At 38.0% G+C, this 24,849-nt stretch overlaps 1 protein-coding gene across 6 annotated transcripts in view; it reads right to left on the reverse strand.

Moving 5' to 3' along the window:
- LRR (Leucine-rich repeat) overlaps positions 1–24,849 on the reverse strand; it is a 705,864-nt gene that overhangs the window by 213,872 nt on the left and 467,143 nt on the right. For 4 of the 6 annotated variants that reach the window (XM_070084668.1, XM_070084665.1, XM_070084667.1 and 1 more), the window contains one exon: positions 21,241–21,291. The exons of the other annotated variants lie outside the window; for them this stretch is intronic. In XM_070084668.1, the coding sequence (XP_069940769.1) occupies positions 21,241–21,291 (51 nt within the window). The remainder of the gene's footprint in view (positions 1–21,240; positions 21,292–24,849) is intronic. 6 annotated transcript variants of the gene reach the window in all.

Below are 24,849 nucleotides of genomic sequence, written 5' to 3' on the forward strand. Positions count from 1 at the left end.
AGTTGCCGAAAAAAAGTTGCCAAAAGTTGGATTTCACGAAAGTTGCGGCAGCGAAAAGGAGGGGGTCCACTGTATTTTTGGCGAATAATTTTTTTTCTCTCAGTTGAAACTTAGGCAATGTATGAGGGAAAGCTGCTTCTTAACATACATCAAAAATGAAAGAAATCAGACCATAAATAACAGTTCACTTCTAAGCCATTAGCCACCCCTTAGCGATATATTTTTGTAAGGTTTTCATGGTTGTAGTCTCGTTTTTTTTGGTCTCATTTGATAGAATGGAAGATATATTACAGAAATAGATATCATTTTGATTGCTTTCACAACGAAAACTACCTTGAAATTGAGCTCAAAGTAGCAGAAATGTTAGATTCTTTGGGGATGTTCAAGGGTAAACAAATGACGTCACCATCCAATACGTGTCCGCCTGCCAGTCCAAATTCCAATACTCAGTTACAAATGGATTGACATTATTTATACAATTATTACAATAATGCAGTAGTTTGCATAACAGCAAATTGTCTATTTTTTGTGTGAATAAAAATTTCAAATAGTAATGAACAGAGAAAATATTATTTTAGTACCAGAAAAGCTTGCATTGTTTATTCTGCACCTTATTTTGAAATTGGCATCTCTTCAAAATTTGTGTGAAATTGGCCAAATTGTCAATTTCTGATCACTATCTGGTAGCTGAAATGGGTGAATGGGTGAGTTCTTGTACTCAGTCGACAGAACAGATTTTTTTATTTTTTTCAACAAGTCGGCCATCTCCTATCTAGGTAGGGTGACCCAAAAAGAAAGAAAATCCCCAAAACAAAAATAGATTCATCATACAACACTTTCACCTCACTCATACATAATCACTACTTTAGCAGAGGGGCCCAGATACAACAGCTAAGAAGCATGTATAAAGATACAATATAAAAAGCGACCTGAAATAATATAAATTATGCTATTCACCATACAGAGTATAATAGCAGGGCCCCAATTATATACGTATATACCATCATATTACACATCCCTACAAACTCCCAATATCTCAAACAGGTCCTTTACAGTGCAGGCATTGTACTTCCCATTTCCAGAACTCAAGTCAGGCTATATAAAAGTAACTGGTTTCCCTGAATCCCTTCACTAAATATTACCTTGTTCACACACCAACAGCTCGTTAGGTCCCAAAAACCATTAGTGTCCATTCACTCCTATCTAACACACTTATAAATGCTTGCTTTAAGTCCACAAAACCTCCTTTACCCCCTCCCTCCAACCTTTTTGAGGACGACCCCTACCCCACCTTCCATCCCCTACAGATTTATACACTCTCCATGTCATTCTACATTGATCCGTTCTCTCTAAATGATCAAACCACCTCAACAACGACTCTGCAGCCCTCTGACTAATACTTTTATTAAATCCATGCCTTCTCCTAATTTCCACACTTCGAATTCTCTGCATAATATATACACCACACATTGCCTTTACAGGAAAGAGTAAGTTTATGAGGATAACAAAAAGATTAGGTGATGAAAGATTCGATATCAGATTGGAGGGAGAGAGTATGGAGGAGGTGAATGTATTCAGATATTTGGGAGTGGACGTGTCAGCGGATGGGTCTATGAAAGATGAAGTGAATCATAGAACTGATGAGGGGAAAAGGGTGAGTGGTGCACTTAGGAGTCTGTGGAGACGAAGAACTTTGTCCTTGGAGGCAAAGAGGGGAATGTATGAGAGTATAGTTTTACCAACGCTCTTATATGGGTGTGAAGCATGGGTGATAAATGTTGCAGCGAGGAGAAGGCTGGAGGCAGGGAAGATGTCATGTCTGAGGGCAATGTGTGGTGTGAATATAATGCAGAGAATTCGTAGTTTGGAAGTTAGGAGGAAGTGCGGGATTACCAAAACTGTTGTCCAGAGGGCTGAGGAAGGGTTGTTGAGGTGGTTCGGACATGTAAAGAGTGTATCAGTCTGTAGTGGAAGGAAGGCGGGGTAGGGGTCGGCCTAGGAAAGGTTGGAGGGAGGGTGTAAAGGAGGTTTTGTGTGCGAGGGGCTTGGACTTCCAGCAGGCATGCGTGAGCGTGTTTGATAGGAGTGAATGGAGACAAATGGTTTTTAATACTTGACGTGCTGTTGGAGTGTGAGCAAAGTAACATTTATGAAGGGGTTCAGGGAAACTGGCAGGCCGGACTTGAGTCCTGGAGATGGGAAGTACAGTGCCTGCACTCTGAAGGAGGGGTGTTAATGTTGCAGTTTAAAGACTGTAGTGTAAAGCACCCTTCTGGCAAGACAGTGATGGAGTGAATGATGGTGAAAATTTTTCTTTTTCGGGCCACCCTGCCTTGGTGGGAATCGGCCAGTGTGATAATAAAATAAATAAAATAAACATTGCCTTTAGACAGGACATCACCACTGCCTCCAACTACCTCCTCACTGCAGCATTTACAACCCAAGCTTCACATCCATTTAAGAGTGTTGGTACTACTATATTTTAATACATTCCCTTCTTTCCCTCCAGTGATAAAGTTTTTTTTTTTTTTTTTTAGTCTCCACATATACCCCAATGCACCACTCACCTTTTTTCCCTCATCAATTCTATGGTTAAAACTCATCCTTCATAAACCCATCTGCTGACGCATTAACTCCCAAATATCTGAAAACATTCACTTGTTCCGCACTACTCCTCTCCAATGTGACAAAATTTTTCTTTATCTAAATCATTTGATACCATCATCACCTTACTCTTATCTATGTTCACTTTCAACTTTCTACCTTTACACACTCCCAAACTTGTCCACTAACCTTTGAACTTTTCTTCAGAATCTCCCAAAAGCACAGTATCATCAGCAGAAAGTATCTGTGTCAACTCCCATTTTGTATTTGATTCCCCATAATTTAATCCCACCCCTCTCCCGAACACCCTAGCATTTACTTCTACATCCCCATCTATAAATATATTAAACAACCATGGTGACATTACACATCCCTGTCTAAGACCTACTTTTACCAGAAAGTGATCTCCCTCTCTTCTACACACCCTAACCTGAGCCTCACTAGCCTCATAAAAACTCTTTACAGTATTTAGTAACTTACTACCTATTCCATATACTTGCAACATCTGCCACATTGCTCCCCTATCCACTCCATCATATGCCTTTTCTAAATCCATAAATGCAATAAAATCTTCCCTACCTTTATCTAAATACTGTTCACATATATGCTTCAATGTAAACACTTGATCTACACATCCCCTACCCACTCTGAAGCCTCCTTGCTCATTCGCAATCCTACTCTGTCTTGTTTCTAATTCTTTCAACAATAACCCTACCGTACACTTTCCCTGGTATACTCAGTAAGCTTATTCCCCTATAATTTTTACAATTTTTTTTGTCCCCTTTCACTTTATATAAAGGAACTATACATGCTCTCTGCCAATCCCTAGGAACCTTCCTCTTTTCCATACATTTATTAATCAAAAATACCAATGACTCCTACACTATATCCCTCCCTGCTTTTAACGTTTGTCATAATCCCGTCAGTTCCTGCTGCTTTACCCCCTTTCATTCTACGTAATGCCTCACGCATCCCCCACATTGACATCCTGCTCTTGTTCACTCCTAAAAGATGTTATACCTCCCTGACCAGTGCATGAAATGACCGCTTCCCTTTTTTCGTTGACATTTAGAAGTTCCTCAAAATATTCCCACCATCTACCCAATACCTCCAGCTCCCCCTCTACTAACTCCCCTACTCTGTTTTTAACTGACAAATCCATTTGTTCCCTAGGCTTTCTTAATTTAACTCACTCCAAAATTTTTTCTTGTTTTCATTAAAATTTCTTGACAGTGCCTCTCCCACTATCATCTGCTCTTCTTTTGCACTCTCTTCACCTTTCTTTTACTCCATATACTCTGCTCTTCTTATAACTCATCTTTCCTCCTGCACCCATCTTTCTATAGCCACAAACTTCTGCCCCACATTCTAATACTGCATTTTTAAAACTATTCCAACCCTCTTCAACCCTCCCCCCCACAACCACCACTACTCATACTTGCACAAGCCCACCTTTCTGCCAACAGTTGCTTATATCTCACCCTAACTTCCTCCTCCCTTAGCTTATACACTTTCACCTCTCTCTTACCTGTTGTTTCCATTTTCCTTTTGTGCCATCTACCTCTTACTATAACTGTAGCTACAACTAAATAATGAACCAATATATCAGTTGCCCCTCTATAAACATATACATCCTGAAGCCTCCCCCCATCAACCTTTTATCCACCAATACATAATCTAAGGAACTACTTTCATTACATGCTATATCATACCTTGTATACTTATTTATCCTCTTTTTCATAAAGTATGTACAGTAGTGCCCCACTTTCCGGAATTTCACCTTACGATGTTCCGCTAATATGGCGATCTCAAATTATGACCAAAACTTTCTATATGGCAAGTGGTCTTTCAAATACGGCACGGGCCACCCAGTTTGTTTACATTCTCCATGAGCACGTCTCTCTATTATGTAATAATCACTCTTGGGCACATTAAATGTCTAATTTTACGTCAATATAGACATTTTCATTAACCCTTTCAGGGTCCGTCCCGTAGATCTACGGCTTTGCGTTCAGGGTCCAAACCGTAGATCTACGTCATGAGCTCGGCTCACTCTGATAAACTGTGAGTGGCACATTTGGGCCTAGATATGAGAGAATACATCTATGTGGTATGTGTGCACCACATAAAACAGATCCTGCAGCACACTGTGTATGAGATAAAAAAACTGAAATAATGATTTTTTTATTAAAACAGCGATTTTGCAGTGTTTTTTCGTAGTTTTTTTATAGTTGTATTTGCGATTTCTTGGTCTCATTTGATAGAATGGAAGACATATTACAGAAATAGAGATGATTTTGATTGGTTTTAGCACTGGAAATGGCTTGAAACTGAGCCAAAAGTAGCAGAAATGTTAAATTTTTGCCGACATTCAAGAGTAAACAAACGACCTCACACGTCTAATACACGCCAGCTGATGGGTCTAATATGCATTCACAAATATGGTGATGATATTTATACAATTATTACAGTATTGCATAACAGTAAATCATCTATTTTTTGGTGTGAATAAAAATTCATTATGTGAATCAAAAATCAAAATGGAATTTATTTGTAAAGCCTCAAAACGTAACTAATGAACAGAGGAAATGTTAGTTTAGTTCCAGGAATACCTACATTGTTTATTCTGGACCCTATTTTGAAATTGGAATATTTTGAACTTTGTGTTAAATTGGCCAAATTAACAATTTCCAATCACTTTAATTTGTAGTTGAAACAGTTGACTTGGCGATTTCTTGTGCTCAATCGATAGAATAGAAGTAATACTAGTGAAATAGCTAAGAATTTGGTTGACTGGAATAATGTAATTGGCCTAAAATGGGAGTCGAAGTCAGCAAAATCGCCGATTCGTAAATATCGCTGACACGTCAAAATTCGCGAGAGCATAATTTCGTCAATTTTCCATCAAATTTCGTACTTTTTGTTTTATTACCTTCACAAAAAGATTCTCTACCATTTCATAAGAAAAAATAAATTTTTTTTTTTGAAAATTCTTGGACACTGGGGCACCACTTCAGATTTGGGCCTTGGACCCTGAAGGGGTTAATGAATCTATGATATTTTCTTCAAAATTATATAAGAAACACGTTATACAGCATATAAACATTTTATGTTTATATATGTGGTAGCCGGGCAAAGGGAAAGCATTACGTCACTCCCTTTAATACATAATGCTTTTGTATACAATTCTCAGCATGACTTATTCATTACTTCTCCATTTGTTTATGATAGCATCTAGAGGTAGTTAATATAAACGATTAAATTCAGTGAACATGGTATGTCGATAGTAATAATATGGCTCTGGGCCACATTAACCCTTTCAGGGTCGAGAGGCCCTCTCCTAAACTCGTTCTCAGGGTCGAAAATTTTTCAAGAAAAAAAAAAAAATCTTATGAAATGATAGAGAATCTTTTCCCAATCAGAATGACACCAAAATTATGAAATTTTATGGAAAACTTACGGAATTATGCTCTCGCGAAGTTAGCGGTCTCAACGATGTTTATGCATCGGCGATTTTGCCCAATTTGAGCCTTATTTTCGGCCAATTCCAGTGTACTAGTCAACAAAAATCATATCTATTTTGCTAGAACTCCATTTTAGCTATCGAATGAGTACAACAAACCACCCATTTACCAATATCAACTATCCCATAAAGTGGTCAGAAATTTGCAATTTAGCCAATTTCATACAAATTTCAGAAGATGCCAATTTCCAAATAGGGTCCAGAATAAACAAGACAGACATTCCTGACACTAAAATAACATTTTCTCTGTTCATTAGTCATGTCCACAGGCCCCTCTTACATCTCTCTTGCTTCCCATTTTGAATTTTTATTCTCACAAAAAACAGAAGATTTACTATTATTCAGACTACTGCATTAGTGTAGAAATAGCGTAGAAATGGTATAAATAATATCAGCGCACTTGTGAAAGAATATTAGACTCACCAGTTGAAGTGTATTGAAAGCTTGGCATGATTTCTTTACTTTTGAACTTTGGTAAAAATCGAACATTTCTGCTACTTTGAGCTCAATTTCAACGTACTTTTCATTATGAAACCAATCAAAATCATCTCAATTTCTGTAATATGTCTTCCATTCTATAAAATGAGACCAAGAAAACTAAAATACAACTATAAATACCATACGAAAATACACTGCAAAGTCGCCGTTTTAAACCAAAAACACGGTCGGAGTTTTTTTTTCTCATTATGTGCTGTGTGCAGCAGGACTTTTTTTTTATACTGTGCACACTGACCACACAGACCCATTCCTTCATATGTAGGCCTACCAGCTTTCTCTCACTAGATTTGAAGGCACTAGAAATTAGGCGTACTAGTACATCAATAACCCTGGTGCGGAAGCCGTACTAGTACGTCGGAAACCCCGAAAGGGTTAAATATCATGTAGTCATGTAGACAGGTGTAGGTATGTAGCCCAGGCAGACTACATACCTACATTATTATTATTATAACTGATAATTATACGTATGTGTACCTGTACATAAGTAAACTTACACGCTGTGCTGGCATGCAGGTACACATTAAAATCACTAAGAATGTCTTATTTGTCTTGAAGATGCCATATTAATAATAATAATAATAATAATAATAATAATAATAATAATAATAATCATTCTAAGGAGCATTAAATATCGTATAAAACGTTAATATAGACATTTTCCTTAATCCATCTAAATACACCCCACAGTAGAATAAGTTAACATAAATATGAGATGTTGTAGGTAGTAGGTTGGTAGACAGCAACCACCCAGGGAGGTACTACCGTCCTGCCAAGTGAGTGTAAAACGAAGCCTGTGATTGTTTTACATGACGGTAGGATTGCTGATGTCTTTTGTCTGTCTCATAAATATGCAAGATTACAGGTACATCTTGCTACTTCTACTTACACTTAGGTCACACTACACATACATGTACACATTTATTTATACACACTCACCTGAGTTTTCTTTGATTTTATCTTAATAGTTTTTGGTCTTATTACTTTTCCTTTTATATCCATGGGTAAGTGGAATAAGAATCTTTCTTCCGTAAGCCATGCGTGTTGTAAAAGTCAACTAAAATGCCGGGAACAATGGGCTAGTAACCCCTTTTCCTGTAAAGATTACTAAAAAGAATAAGAAGAAGAAAATTGTCAAAGTGGGAAGTCTGAATGTGCATGGATGTTGTGCAGATGATAAGAAAGAGATGATTGTGGATGTTATGAATGAGAAGAAGCTGGATGTCCTGGCTTTAAGTGAAACAAAGCTGAAGGGGGTGGAGTTTCAGTGGAGAGGAATAAATGGGATTAGGTCAGGGGTTTCAAATAGAGTTAGAGCTAAAGAAGGAGTAGCAATAATGTTGAAGGATAAGCTATGGCAGGAAAAGAGGGACTATAAATGTATTAATTCAAGGATTATGTGGAGTAAAATAAAGATTGGATGTGAAAAGTGGGTTATAATAAGCGTGTATGCACCTGGAGAAGAGAGAAGTGTAGAGGAGAGAGAGAGATTTTGCGAAATGTTGAGTGAATGCGTGGGGAGTTTTGAATCAAGTGTGAGAGTAATGGTGGTTGGGGATTTCAATGCTAAAGTGGGTAAAAATGTTATGGAAGGAGTAGTAGGTAAATTTGGGGTGCCAGGGGTAAATGTAAATGGGGAGCCTTTAATTGAGCTATGTGTAGAAAGAAATTTGGTAATAAGTAATACATATTTTATGAAAAAGAGGATAAATAAATATACAAGGTATGATGTAGCACATAATGAAAGTAGTTTATTAGATTATGTATTGGTGGATAAAAGGTTGATGGGTAGGCTCCAGGATGTACATGTTTATAGAGGGGCAACTGATATATCGGATCATTATTTAGTTGTAGCTACAGTTAGAGTAAGAGGTAGATGGGAAAAGAGGAAGGTGGCAACAACAAGTAAGAGGGAGGTGAAAGTGTATAAACTAAGGGAGGAGGAAGTTCGGGTGAGATATAAGCGACTATTGGGAGAAAGGTGGGCTAGTGCAAAGATGAGTAGTGGGGGGGGTTGAAGAGGGTTGGAATAGTTTTAAAAATGCAGTATTAGAATGTGGGGCAGAAGTTTGTGGTTATAGGAGGGTGGGGGCAGGAGGAAAGAGGAGTGATTGGTGGAATGATGAAGTAAAGGGTGTGATAAAAGAGAAAAAGGTAGCTTATGAGAGGTTTTTACAAAGCAGAAGTGTTATAAGAAGAGCAGAGTATATGGAGAGTAAAAGAAAAGTAAAGAGAGTGGTGAGAGAGTGCAAAAGGAGAGCAGATGATAGAGTGGGAGAGGCACTGTCAAAAAATTTTAATGAAAATAAGAAAAAATTTTGGAGTGAGTTAAACAAGTTAAGAAAGCCTAGGGAAAATATGGATTTGTCAGTTAAAAACAGAGTAGGGGAGTTAGTAGATGGGGAGATGGAGGTATTGGGTAGATGGCGAGAATATTTTGAGGAACTTTTAAATGTTAAGGAAGAAACAGAGGCAGTAATTTCATGCACTGGTCAGGGAGGTATACCATCTTTTAGGAGTGAAGAAGAGCAGAATGTAAGTGTGGGGGAGGTACGTGAGGCATTACGTAAAATGAAAGGGGGTAAAGCAGCTGGAACTGATGGGATCATGACAGAAATGTTAAAAGCAGGGGGGGATATAGTGTTGGAGTGGTTGGTACTTTTGTTTAATAAATGTATGAAAGAGGGGAAGGTACCTAGGGATTGGCAGAGAGCATGTATAGTCCCTTTATATAAAGGGAAAGGGGACAAAAGAGACTGTAAAAATTATAGAGGAATAAGCTTACTGAGTATACCAGGAAAAGTGTACGGTAGGGTTATAATTGAAAGAATTAGAGGTAAGACAGAATGTAGGATTGCGGATGAGCAAGGAGGTTTTAGAGTGGGTAGGGGATGTGTAGATCAGGTGTTTACATTGAAGCATATATGTGAACAGTATTTAGATAAAGATAGGGACGTTTTTATTGCATTTATGGATTTAGAAAAGGCATATGATAGAGTGGATAGAGGAGCAATGTGGCAGATGTTGCAAGTATATGGAATAGGTGGTAAGTTATTAAATGCTGTAAAGAGTTTTTATGAGGATAGTGAGGCTCAGGTTAGGGTGTGTAGAAGAGAGGGAGACTACTTCCCGGTAAAAGTAGGTCTTAGACAGGGATGTGTAATGTCACCATAGTTGTTTAATATATTTATAGATGGGGTTGTAAAGGAAGTAAATGCTAGGGTGTTTGGGAGAGGGGTGGGATTAAATTATAGGGAATCAAATTCAAAATGGGAATTGACACAGTTACTTTTTGCTGATGATACTGTGCTTATGGGAGATTCTAAAGAAAAATTGCAAAGGTTAGTGGATGAGTTTGGGAATGTGTGTAAAGGTAGAAAGTTGAAAGTGAACATAGAAAAGAGTAAGGTGATGAGGGTGTCAAATGATTTAGATAAAGAAAAATTGGATATCAAATTGGGGAGGAGGAATATGGAAGAAGTGAATGTTTTCAGATACTTGGGAGTTGACGTGTCAGCGGATGGATTTATGAAGGATGAGGTTAATCATAAAATTGATGAGGGAAAAAAGGTGAGTGGTGCGTTGAGGTATATGTGGAGTCAAAAAACGTTATCTATGGAGGCAAAGAAGGGAATGTATGAAAGTATAGTAGTACCAACACTCTTATATGGGTGTGAAGCTTGGGTGGTAAATGCAGCAGCGAGGAGACGGTTGGAGGCAGTGGAGATGTCCTGTTCAAGGGCAATGTGTGGTGTAAATATTATGCAGAAAATTCGGAGTGTGGAAATTAGGAGAAAGTGTGGAGTTAATAAAAGTATTAGTCAGAGGGCAGAAGAGGGGTTGTTGAGGTGGTTTCGTCATTTAGAGAGAATGGATCAAAGTAGAATGACATGGAAAGCATATAAATCTATAGGGGAAGGAAGGCGGGGTAGGGGTCGTCCTCGAAAGGGTTGGAGAGAGGGGGTAAAGGAGGTTTTGTGGGTAAGGGGCTTGGACTTCCAGCAAGCGTGCGCGAGCGTGTTAGATAGGAGTGAATGGAGACGAATGGTACTTGGGACCTGACGATCTGTTGGAGTGTGAGCAGGGTAATATTTAGTGAAGAGATTCAGGGAAACCGGTTATTTTCATATAGTCGGACTTGAGTCCTGGAAATGGGAAGTACAATGCCTGCACTCTAAAGGAGGGGTTTGGGACATTAGCAGTTTGGAGGGATATGTTGTGTATCTTTATACGTATATACTTCTAAACTGTTGTATTCTGAGCACCTCTGCAAAAACAGTGATAATGTGCGAGTGTGGTGAAAGTGTTGAATGATGATGAAAGTATTTTCTTTTTGGAGATTTTCTTTCTTTTTGGGTCACCCTGCCTTGGTGATAGATGGCCGACTTGTTAAAAAAAAAAAAAAAAAAAATGAGATGTGGTAGCCAGGTGACTTGTAGGACTTGTGGTAGCCAGGAGACTTGTAGGACTTGTGGCAGGCAGGCAACCTGTGGTAGCCAGGCAACTTGTAGTCCAACATCATGAAAAATGTGTCACTATAATATCACTGGGGGTAACTAGAAAATTATTCCTTTCATATGCCTTCACTCAGGGTGTTACTTCTTCTAAAAATGGGAGCATTTCTCTATTTATTCTACTGTATCAACATGGACACAACTTGTACACAATGTAAAGTGACCAAAACCAGATGCATTCATCTGGTTTTACATTATGTGTGGGTGGGGTGGTGAGGGCTGCCCTTCCTGGCTACCAATACTTCCCAACCTGACTTCATACAAATAAAACTCACCTCTCACCCTACATTAACACTACAAATATTTTATGGTAATTAACGAGTGTACTATATATGCATTTTATCGCTTTAGGGAGCTTAATGTTGTAGCAGGTATAAGTGGCCAGGCAGGATGCCATACCTCCCACATTACTTTCTACAAATAAATACTTTTAACCTCTCACCCTACATTAAGACCATTAAGACTAAGTATTTTAAGGTAAGTAATACGTGTACTGTATATGCATTTTATCACTCTAGGGAGCTTTAAGCATCACTGTATAGTATGTGTGGGTGGGGTGGCCAGGAGGGCTACCACACCTGACTTCTTAGAGTAAATACTACTCATTTTTGCCCTACATTAAGACTACAAATATTTAGAGGTATATAATCTGTACTGTGTGTGTATTTTACATTTTAATGCCTAGTTCTATTGCTAACTTAATATATGTTAGTGTCAACTTGTTATCTGGCATTTATATGCATTTATAAATGAAAAAAATGGAGTTCTGCTTTCTGGCAGTAGCCTGGAACCTAACCTGCCGAATAAGTGGGGTCCTACTGTATTACTTACTACCAAACCTCTTTCTACACATAGCTCAATTAAAGGGTCCCAATTTTCATTTACCCCTGGCACCCCAAATTTACCTACTACTCCCTCCACAACATTTTTACCCACTTTAGCATTGAAATCCCCAACCACAATTACTCTCACACTTGGTTCAAAACTCCCCATGCACTCAACATTTCCCAAAATCTCTGTCTCCTCTACACTTCTCTCTTCTCCAGGTGCATAAATGCTTACTATAACCCATTTTTCATATCCAACCCTTATTTTACTCTACATAAACCTTAAATAATACATTTATATTCCCCCTTGGGTTGGATGCGAAAAGTGGGTCATAATAAGCGTGTATGCACCTGGAGAAGAGAGGAGTGTAGATGAGAGAGAGAGAGAGAGATTTTGGGAGATGGTAAGTGAATGTATAGGAACCTTTGAACCAAGTGACAGGAAAATTGTGGTAGGGGACCTAACTGCTAAAGTAGGAGAAACACTTAGAGAGGGTGTGGTACGCAAGTTTGGGGTGCCAAGTGTAAATGATAATGGGAGCCCTTTGATTGAATTTTGTCAAGAAAGAGCTTTAGTTATAGGTAATACATATTTTAAGATAAAGAGGATAAATAAGTATACAAGATATGATGTAGGGCATAATGACAGTAGTTTGCTGGACTATGTATTGGTAGATAAAAGACTGTTGAGTAGACTTCGGGATGTACATGTTTATAGAGGGGGCACAGATATATCAAATCACTTTTTAGCTGTAGCTGCAGTGAGAGTAAAAGGTAGATGGGACACAAGGAAAACAGAAGCAACAAGTAAGAGAGGGGCAACATATAAACTATTGGAGGACAGATGGGCTAGTGAGAGTATACACAATGGGGTCGAAGATGTATTGGGTAGGTTTAAGAATGTAGTGTTAGTGTGTTCAGCAAAAGTTTGTGGTTACAGGAAAGTGGGTGCGGGAGGGAAGAAGAGCGATTGGTGGAATAATGATGTTAAGAGAGTAGTAAGGGAGAAAAAGTTAGCATATGAGAGGTTTTTACAAAGTAGAAGTGATGCAAGGAGGCAAGAGTACATTGAGAGAAAGTGAGAGGTTAAGAGAATGGTGAAGCAATGTAAAAACAGAGCAATATACAGTGGAACCTCTACTTGCGAGCGTGTCAACGTGTGAGTTTTTCCAAATACAAGCAGTCGATGGGTCGATTTTTTGCTTTCATACGCGAGCAAAATTTCCATAAGCAAGCAGACCTCAAGGCAGGTTCCTTGACATTGGTGAGGGGCTCTTGCTCTATCTCGAGAATTGTATCTCATTTATTTGTTGGACTATCTTATTGAAACTTGGGCAATGTATGATGGAATGATGCTTCTTAATGTACACTAAAAATGAAAGAAATCTAAGCATAAATAATGGACTTCACTTCTCGGCAATCAGCCACCACTTAGTAATTTTGAATGGTTTTTATGGTTGTATTCTCGTATTTTTCTGGTCTCATTTGATAGAATGGAAGATTTATTATAGAAATAGATACGATTTAGATTGCTTTCACAATGAAAAGTGCCTTGAAATTGAGCTCAATGTAGGAGAAATGGTCCATTGCTTGGCTATGTTTCAGAGTAAACAAATGATGTCACTGTCCATTCAATATGCAGTAGTGAATAGGTTAACATTATTTATACAATTATTGCAATAAGGAATAACAGTAAATCTTATATTTTTTGTGTGAATAAAAATTACAAATTACAGGTCCTCCATCACAAATCCGGCATCATTGGGACCTGTAGTGTGCCGGATTACTGAGTTTGTCGAATTACAGAGTGGTTAAGTTAGAATACACTTAATAAAATTAACCAACTTGACTTACACAAAGTTCATTGAACATCGGCAAAAATCGAACATTTCCGCAACTTTGAGCTCAATTTCAAGGTACTTTTCGTCATGAAAGCAATCAAAATCATGTCTCTTTCTATAATATATCTTCCATTATATCAAATGAGTCCAAAAAATGAGAATGCAACCATAAAAACCATACGAAAATATGCTGCAAAGTGGCGGCTAATGGCTGAGAAGTGAACTATCTTATTTATCGCCCGTCATTTTTATTTTTGTTGTATGTTAAGAAGCATCTTTCCATCATACACTGCCCAAGTTTCAATGAGATAGCCCAACAAACAACCGAGGAAAAAAAATATTTACCAAAAATCATATATGGCAAGCCCAAGCCAGGTACTGGAAGTAAGTCACTTTGACTTATCTGGGTTATCCCAGGTTCTCTATACATACACTGCTATGTATGATAATCTATGTAACTATACATACACTGCTATGTATGATAATCTATGTAACTGTATTTGTGTATACCTGAATAAACTTATTTACTTCTAGTCTGTCAACTGAGTACAAGAAACCTCCCATTCACTTATTTCAACTACCCAATAAGTGGTCAGAAATTGGCAATTTGGCCGATTTCACACAAATTTCAACAGATGCCAATTTCAAAACAGAGTTCAGAATAAACAATGCAGACATTCCTGGCACTAAAATAACATTTTCTCTGTTCATCAGTCACAGCTCCAGGCCCCTCTTACATTATGGAATTTGGAATTTTTATTCACAAAAAAATTAGAAGATTTACTGTTATGCAGACTACTGCATTATTGTAATAATTGTATAAATAATGTAAACCCATTCTTGACTCCGTACTGGAATTTGGACTGGCAGGCGGACAGGTATTGGACAGTGACGTCATTTGTTTACTCTTGAGCTTCACTAAAGAATACAACATTTTCGCTACTGTGAGCGCAATTTCAAGGTACTTTTCGTCATGAAAGCAATCAAAATCATATCTATTTCTGTAATATATCTTTCATTCTATCAAATGAGACCGAAAAAATGAGAATATAACCATAACAACCATACAAAAATATACTGCTAAGCGGCTGCTAACGACTAAGAAGTGAACTCCGCTATTTATGGTCTGATTTCTTTCATTTTTGGTGTACCTGAAGAAGTATCTTCCCATCATACATTGCCCAAGTTTGAGTAAGATAACCCAACAAACAACTGAGAAAATAATATAATAATAATAATAATAATAATTTTATTTACTACACGTACATGTATAAGGTATACAGGCCTAGCTGACATCAGTAAGTAAGTAAGTTTATTCAGGTATACACAAATACAGTTACATAGAATTATCATACAAAGCAGCATATGTTCAGAGAACCTGGGATAACCCAAAAGTCAGACAGAGCGACTTATTTCCATTGGGGTCCTTTTACCTTATTTTTTTTTTTTTTTCAACAAGTCGGCCGTCATTATTATTCTATAATGAAGATAACATCTTATTATCATACTAAAAAGACTATATACTACACGAGGGTCATTAAGACTATCTACAATACGAGGGTCACTATCTACAATACGAGTGACATACTACTGTATAGAAAGGCACTTGTTATGCTGAGTATTTCAAGAAAATTAGGTCAGTGTCCCAGGATAACACCCACACTAGTCGACTAACACCCAGGTACCCATTTACTGATGGGTAAACATAGACAACAGGTGTAAAGAAACACTCCTAATGTTTCTACCCTGGCTGGGAATCGAATATTTACCAAAAATCATATATGGCTAACCCAAGTCAGGCACTAAAAATAAGCCACATTGACTTTTTTGGGGTTATCCTAGGTTCTCTACACATATGCTGCTATGTGTGATAATCTATAGAGAGAAAATAACTTTGTTTCAGGTTTATGGTGGAATACGAGTGAATATCATAGTTAGCCCTGTGCTACACTCCGTTTTCTCTAATATAAACCACCAAGACAAGGATAGGAGACTGGTATTTGTTTACCATATCCTCTTCATAACTCTGTCGAACTGCTCGGTGTTATGCCAATTATTATTCATTCTCAAGTATTTAACATGCTTTATGTTATTTATATTATTTCTTATGTCATATTAGATCAATTGTGATAAGTAAATAAGCTGTAGTGTTGATATTAGTGTAATAATAAAGCATATTCTCCTGCTTCATGAGAATAAGCTCATGGCAACCGACAGTTGCTTCAAAGCCACCTTATCTTTAATGGATAATGTACTGTGTAGCTGCTTTACATAATGAGAAGCATTTCTTTTATTCATTGGAACCATGGCTAGGGCTAAAAGTAAGCAGGTTAAAACAATAAATGGAGAAAAAGAAATTGGAATGACTTATGCAGCAAGTAGTGCTACCAGGGCTCTGGTGGCCTGGTGGTTAATGCTCTCGCTTCACACGGTGAGGGCCTGGGTTCGATTCCCAGCCAGAGTAGAAACATTGGACGTGTTTCTTTCCACCTGTTGTCTATGTTCTCCATCAGTAAAATGGGTACCTGGGTGTTAGTCGACTGGTGTGGGTCGCATCCTGGGACACTGACCTAAGGAGGCCTGGTCACAGACCGGGCCGCGGGGGCGTTGACCCCCGGAACTCTCTCCAGATAAACTCCAGATAAACCAAACAGTACCAGCAGGTTGGTGTGGCAACCCTGGAAATTTGAAATTATGCTAGCCAAAATTAGTGCCGAATAACTGATTGCCGGATTTGTGATGGCGGACCTGTATTTATATAAAAATAATAATAATAATAATATGTATAATAATAATATGTATAATAATAATACGTATAATAATGTATGTATAATAATAATACATATATAAAAATAATGTACTATATATAATAATAATAATAATAATAATAATAATAACAGACGGCTTCATAAGGCCGTCACTAGATGGCAGTGTTTACCACAACAAAGAGGGAGTGGTTGTGGCCGCCTCCACCTGTTAGATAATGACATATTTTACTCATTCTAGAGTATGTATATATCATGTTTATATGTAATTTATATTGTTTGTTATGTCATATTAGATGAACTGTGATAGATAAATAAGCTGTATAGATGATATTAGCGAAATTATTCATGAAATATTTTGCCCGGTCTCCAGACAAACTCGTCCACCGCCGACACCGCCCATACCACTACATGAATGACATTTTATTCATTCCAGAGTATATATCAGATTTCTATGTTATTTATATTGTTTATTATGTCATATTAGATGAAATGAGATAGATAAATAAGCCGTAGAATTGATATTAGCGAAATTATTGAAGTACATAATTCCACTGGAACGGATTAATTGCATTTCAGTTAATTTAAATTAGGAAAATTGACTCTGCAAACTAGCAAATCCAGTTGCGAGCAAGGTCATGGAATGGATTAAACTCACAAGTAGAGGTTCCACTGTATTTATAGATGGGGTTGTAAGAGAAGTAAATGCGAGGGTCTTGGCAAGAGGTGTGGAGTTAAAAGATAAAGAATCAAACACAAAATGGGAGTTGTCACAGTTGCTTTTTGCTGATGACCTTGTGCTCTTGGAAGATTCTGATGAGAAGTTGCAAAGGTTGGTGGATGAATTTGGTAGGGTATATACAAAGAAAAAGTGAATATAGGAAACAGTAAGGTTATGAGGATAACAAAAAGAGTAGGTGACGAATAGATATCAGATTGGAGGGAGAGAGTATGGAGGAAGTGAATGTATTCAGATATCTTGGAGTGGACGTGTCAGCAGATGGGTCTATGAAAGATGAGGCAAACCACATAAGTGATGAGGGGAAAAGGATGAGCGGTGCACTTAAGAGTCTGTGTAGACGAAGAAATTTTTCCTTGGAAGCAAAGAGGGGAATGTATGAGAGTATAGTCTTACCAACGCTCTTATATGGGTGTGAAGCATGGGTGATGAATGTTGCAGTGAGGAGAAGGCTAGAGGAAGTGGAGATTTCATGTCTGAGGGCAATGTGTGGTGTGAATATAATGCAGAGAATTCATAGTTTGGAAGGTAGAAGGAGGTGCGGGATTGCCAAAACTATTGTCCAGAGGGATGAGGAAGGGTTGTTGAGGTGGTTCGGACATGTAGAGAGAATGGAACGAAACAGAATGACTTCGAGTGTGTTTAAATCTGTAGTGGAGGGAAGGCGGGGTAGGGGTCGGCCTAGGAAAGGTTGGAGGGAGTGAGTAAAGGAGGTTTTGTGTGCGAGGGGTTTGGACTTCCAGCAAGAATGCGTGAGCGTATTTGATAGGAGTGAATGGAGACAAATGGTTTTTAATACTTGACGTGCTGTTGGAGTGTGAGCAAAGTAGCATTTATGAAGGGATTCAGGGAAACCGACAAGCCGGACTCGTGTCCTGGAGATGGTAAGTACAGTGTCTGCACTCTGAGGGAGGGGTGTTAATGTTGCAGTTTTATAAACTGTGGTGTAAAGCATCCCTTGGCAAGACAGTGATGGAGTGAATGATGATGAGTTTTTCTTTTTCGGTCCACCCTGCCTTGATGGGAATCAACCGATGTGTTAATAAAAAAAAATAAATTATCATTTGACATTATTGCTACTCCTCCTTTAGCTCCAACTATTTGAAACCCCTGACCTAATCCCATTTATTTCTCCCCACAAACTCTTCCACCCCCTTCAGCTTTGTTTCACTTGAAGCCAGGACATCCAGCTTCTTCTCATTCATAACATCCACAATCATCACTTTCTTATCATTCGCACAACATCCATGCACATTCGAACATCCCACTTTGACATTTTTGTTTTTTCTTTTTAGTAGGCTATAAAGGAAAATGGGTTACTAGCCCATTGTTCCCAGCATTTTAGTTGACTTTTTACCACACGCATGGCTTACAGAAGAAAGATTCTTATTCCACTTCCCCATGAATATAAAAGGAAAAGCAATAAGACCAAGAACTATTAAGATCAAATCAAAGAAAACTAAAATGAGTGTGTATATATAAATGTGTACACGTATGTGCAGTGTGAGCTAGTATAAGTAGAAGTAACAAGACATACCTGAAATCTTGCATGTTTATGAGACTAAAAAGACACCAGCAATCCTACCATCACGGAAAACAATTACAGGCTTTCATTTTACACTCACTTAGCAGGACGGTAGTATCTCCCTGGGTAGTTGCTGTCTAACAACCTACATGAATACAGTTACAGATTATTATACATAGCAGCATATGTATAGAGAACCAAGGATAACCTAAAATAAGTCAGAGAGATTTATTTCCAGTACCTGGCTTGGGCCTAGGTAGTAGGTTGGTAAACAGCAACCGCCCAGGGAGGTACTACAGTCCTGCCAAGTGAGTAAAACGAAAGCCCGTAATTGTTTTACATGATGGTAGGATTGCTGGTGTCCATTTTTCTGTCTCATAAACATGCAAGGTTTCAGGTATGTCTTGCTACTTCTACTTACACTTAGGCCACACTACACATACATGTACAAGCATATATATACACAGGCCTCTGGGTTTTCTTCTGTTTTCTTACTAGTTCTTGTTCTTGTTTATTTCTCTTACCTCCATGGGGAAGTGGAACAGAATTCTTCCTCCGTAAGCCATGCATGTTGTAGGAGGCGACTAAAATGCCAGGAGCAAGGGGCTAGTAACCTCTTCTCCTGTATATACAGTGGACCCCCGGTTAACGATATTTTTTCATTCCAGAAGTATGTTCAGGTGCCAGTACTGACCGAATTTGTTCCCATAAGGAATATTGTGAAGTAGATTAGTCCATTTCAGACCCACAAACATACACGTACAAACGCACTTACATAATTGGTCGCATTGGGAGGTGATCGTTAAGCGGGGGTCCACTGTATTACTAAATGTAAAAGGAGAAACTTTCGTTTTTCCTTTTGGGCCACCCCACCTCGGTGGGATACGGCCGGTGTGTTGAAAGAAGAAGACCTGGCTTGGGCTTGCCATATATGTTTTTTTGGTAAATATTTTTGTTTTAGTTGTTTGTTGGGGTATCTCACTGAAACTTCGGCAATGTACGATGGAAAGATGCTTCTAAAGTTACACCAAAAATTAACAAAAATCAGACGATAAATATCTGAGTTCACTTCTCAGCCGTTCGCCACCCCTTAGCGGTATATTTTTGTATGGTTTTTATGGCTGCATTCTCTTTTTTTTTTTTTTTGGTCTTATTTGATGGAATGGAAGAAATATTACAAAAATAGATATGATTTTGGTTGCTTTCACAACAAAAAGTACCTTGAAATTGAGCTCAAAGTAGCGGAAAAGTTAGATTTTTGCCGATGTTCAATTAACTTTCTTGTGCTAGAATACACTTAATAAAGTTGATTAACTTTATTAAGTGTATTCTAACCTAACCACTCTACAATCTGGCAAACTCAATAATCCGGCACACTACAAGTCCCAATGAAGCAGGATTTGTGATGGGGGTCCTGTATGTGCTTTTTGGCAACATCCAAACAAAATAAACATTAATATAAATAACAATCTAAACATGAAGGTACAATAATATCCCAAAATGCCATAACTGAAGCAGGAAATGGGAGAATGCCAGGTGGAATGATTATGAGGGTGGAAGACAAGGTAAGTAAAGAGGTGAGGAAAAATAAACTGGTTAGGTAGAGGTGAGGAGAAAGCTAAGGTTAGGTCAACTCGTCTATGTTTTGAAGAATAAAGCATATGATAATATACTGGGAAATTCAAGCACCAACAAAAACAAAATCAGGACTAAGGTGTATTAGGAATGTTGTGTAATTAACATAACACTGGCATTCTTCAATATTTATATCCAGCTATAGATAAGTTGCATTACATGCCTGTTCTACACTGTCACATATTTATTATTAAAACCTGTTAAGCTATTACTGCCCTGACTCTTGCCTGCTTTAATCTTCCTATCTTCTGTTATAATTTACTGGGAGATGCTGTGTGAAATAAACTGGGGCTACTGCATCAGAACTGCACTTCATTAGCCTGATGTTTCTACTAAGTAAACAACCAGAAATTTTTGTATCTTAAATTTATCCTCCAGGGACCTGGGACACTACTCAATATTGCTCCAAAGATTTCACAATCGAACTGGGTTTCAAATACTGATGCTCTATGGGGATCAAAGGACAACATGTCCTTACAACTTAGCACCAACAGTGTGAATGCACTCCAGAATGTGTAAATGTGTATATACAAGTATTCCCACAAAAAACATTAAATTTATCAAACGCTACAATAAAAAAAAAGCTTGCTTACAACACAGTGAATAAAATCATCGAGATTAGACAGTCAAATTAGCATCGCAAGCTACTTCAGGAAGTAGAGGCATAATGACACAGCCAACCCAAAGTAATTTCCCAGCAAGAGAACAGCAGAATTTGCAAATAATTGCACAGTACTGCAATGGAATAACAGCAATTAAATTGGTAACAAACCCCCAGTTACTGGAGACAGCTTGGCTACCAGGCCGCACAGATTGTTTAAACCTGTTGGAGGAAATGTATGGAAACAAGAATTATTATTAACATGTCTACACATCCATTTACTAAAGAGTGAATATTAAATTAGTTCCTATTACAAAGCAGAAAAGCTAATATAAAAACTTGTAATATATCTGGCAGTTAGGAAATATGGCCACACATTCATCCATGTCTCAATTATTCTCTTGTAAATGTAAAAGTAATATTCAAAACAAAACACTGTACACTTCCACTACAGGTAAAATAATTCTACATGTTGCATTATTAACATCCTCAAAACACTAGGTTCATGAGTTACACATTCACTCACTCTTGCTGCTGCTGCATATACAGTAGAGTACAGAATTATGTAGTTAAATGCATCATTACAATATACAGTGGAACCTCGTTTATCAGCAGATTCAGGCCGAGTTTTTGGTGGAAATTTTGCTCCGTATTTCAGCCGTTGCCTCGTATTTCAGCCGTTGCCTCGTATATCAGCCGTTGCCTCGTATATCAGCCGTATTAGACGTGTAAGCCCATCTCCCGCCGGGACATCGCTGCATAGGCGAGTCAGTCTCCCTTTGTCCGTCGGCGAGTGAGCACATACTCCGTGCATTCAAACATTTCCTTAACATCCATTGTTTATGGTGTTTTTTTTATCAAGTGTGACTGTGAAGTAAGTCACCATGCACCTCAAGATAGTGTTTCTAAGACAATCATTTGTAAAAATGCAAGGCAGCTGCATGCAGATCTTGGCAGAATATTATTCAATATTATTCAGGTGACAGAATATTCAATAATTTGCTAATATCAACTCTGCAGCTTGTTCATCTATCACAATTAATCTAATATGACATAATAAACAATATAAACAAAGAAACATGGTATATACTCTAGAATGAATAAAATAGTACGTCATTATATGGCGAGCGGTCGTCATCACTCCCAAGGTAAAGTAATTATCCCTCTGACCATAGCTTCCCATGCTCTCCCTTCTGAGGTATAAGAGAAAAATGGAGTTCTGGAGAGGCTAACTACACTAGATCACTATTGGAGTAAGAAAAACGGTGAAACAAATGCGATTTTCTCGGAAAAAAATATGCCAGAGGACCTATATCAAGTAGGAGGAAAAGGCACTGCCAGGACACAAGCCTATGAAAGATAGGCTTGCCAAAGTCCCAGAGAGGGCTTTAATACCTATAGTTTTTATTTTTTTTGGAAGGGGAATCTTCCTCCATGATCAGTCATCCCTCTCTCCTTCTCCTCTGACTTCCATAAGCCAACAAGTCTTTTCAATAAAGGTATGTAATAGCAATTTAAATGTTCATTTATTTATTTTATTTAGTTCTCATTGTTTTGTATATGTAAAACTATAACCTTTAAAAAATGTATTTTTTGTTAATATTTTTCGGTGTTTAACAGATGAATTGTATTCATGTTAATTCTTATGGGAAATATTGCTTCGAATTTAGGCCAACCTTCTGGAACATATTACGTCCGAAAAACGAGGTTCCACCGTATTATAATTATACCATACCATTTTCCCCTTGAATTAGCAAATCTTACCTAATGTGCATATGTTTTATACATTTAACTTGTATATTATTTACAGTGCTGTAAACCATCTCCTAAACAATTATTTACAGCTTTGCTACCTTAAGTATTGTGCTGCAGCTCCAGGTGTAGGTCTAACAGTTCTTAGTGATGACGATAATGATTAGCTGATTTCCAAATGTACATATCACACCCGGTGATTACATTATCAAAAGGAAGTGCTACACCTACAAGGGTGTGGTTACACATTCTTACTACTAGTTCACTGTTGATATTAAATCATTAATCTACTTACACCAGCTATATCTTCAGATTCTAAAATTGTTATAGATCCCACTTGCCATTTATCTTACATGTATATCAAAATTATTTACTGTAGTTATGTACTTCAAAATGATGTACAAATAAAAAATCATGCAAAATGAACTAAACAACATACGAGAAAAATATGGTTACATTCCTCTCGACCACCTTAGACGGCCCACCCCCACCCCCCTAAAAAAAAATTAGGTCTCAAAATTATAAACAGTGATGATACTGTAACTGTAGGTAGATGCAGTGATGTGTTATATTTAATATAATACTTATAGCTACCAAGATAACATATATATTTCTTACATATTTCTTACATATATTTCTTACCCTAACGATCAGAATTTAAGGTACATGATGATTTTGAAAGGAGTGGAGGGTGATGTGCCCTACTGGGCTGAAGTGGACCTTTTATGGATTGTTAGCTGAGCTGGAAGACTGCACATCTTTAACTGAGGTGGATGGCTGAGGTGCTTTCACTGATGAGCATTTTACTGGAGTACCAAAACATTCTGTAATGCATCTCTGGTCTGTTTTACCCTGCAGTGCTTTATACAACTGACAGTATGGCATCAACTGATCTAGACCCTATTTCAGAGCAGTGCTTCTAGATGCCAATGTCATCTTCAGTGAAAAAGTCTACAACTTTACCAATAACATGGAACTGTTCACATAACGGTTGCTATGTTAACATTTTCTTCAGGTTCTTCTTGTCTTCATTTATCTGCCCCCCTCTGTATCTGGGAATTAACCCTTTCTGGGTCCAGAGGCCAAATCTCAAGAGTGACAGCCAGGGTCCAAGAATTTTTGGGAAAAAAATCTTACAGAATTAAAAATAAGATTTTTCTATAGGTAACAAAACAACAAAAAATTCTGGTGAGTAGCTTCCAAGACACAGAGGCATGAAGCTGACCCTCAATGACCAGGTGGCAGCAACATCCGTGACTTCCGTAAAGTCACTTTTTTTTCTTTTACCGTTTTGTTCTTTTTCTTTAATTTTACTCTTTCTCCAGTAACATTTATGGCCTGTGAGACCAACATAATGCATAATGTATGTACACTCATTGTATTCAACACAATAACCACACAAATATTTTCATCATTACAGGTCTCCTTCAACATTCGCATTTTCCACTTTCGTGGGTTTCGAACATTCGCGAATACCCAGCCACCAAATCATATTTATTTTGAGGGCTCAAGAAATCGTAATGACACGATTGCAAACAAACCATACCCCCGGCCGGGATTGAACCCGCGGTCATAGTCTCAAAACTCCAGCACGTCGCGTTAGCCACTAGACCAGCTAGCCACAATAAGATTCATCCAACTAGGTATATTTCTACACCATAGGAAAGTTAGCACAGGCACCACTGTGACCACAAATGCAAGTTTTTACAGACGAATCTCCAGCTAGCGTAGTAATCCTCCTGTTGTGAGTCCTCAGGTCAAGAGGGGAACCTGGTCAGTGGCCGGACAACATCGAACGAAAATGAAGATCAAGAAGACTGTTGGAGTGGTAGAAACAACGAAGAACCAGAAGACTACTGTCAAAAACTTCCAACCCATTTTCGGTGCTACCCAACGAATGTGGGTTGTCTACTAGGAACATCACAACAAAAACCATGGAAGCATTGGCAAATGGGTCGACATCCCTTGAAAACCAAAGGAAGACAATCGAGAACTGTGTGGTGTGTGTGTGTGTGTGTGTGTGTGTGT

Source organism: Cherax quadricarinatus, chromosome 13, assembly GCF_038502225.1.
Source record: "Cherax quadricarinatus isolate ZL_2023a chromosome 13, ASM3850222v1, whole genome shotgun sequence".
NCBI classification, from domain to species: domain Eukaryota; kingdom Metazoa; phylum Arthropoda; class Malacostraca; order Decapoda; family Parastacidae; genus Cherax; species Cherax quadricarinatus.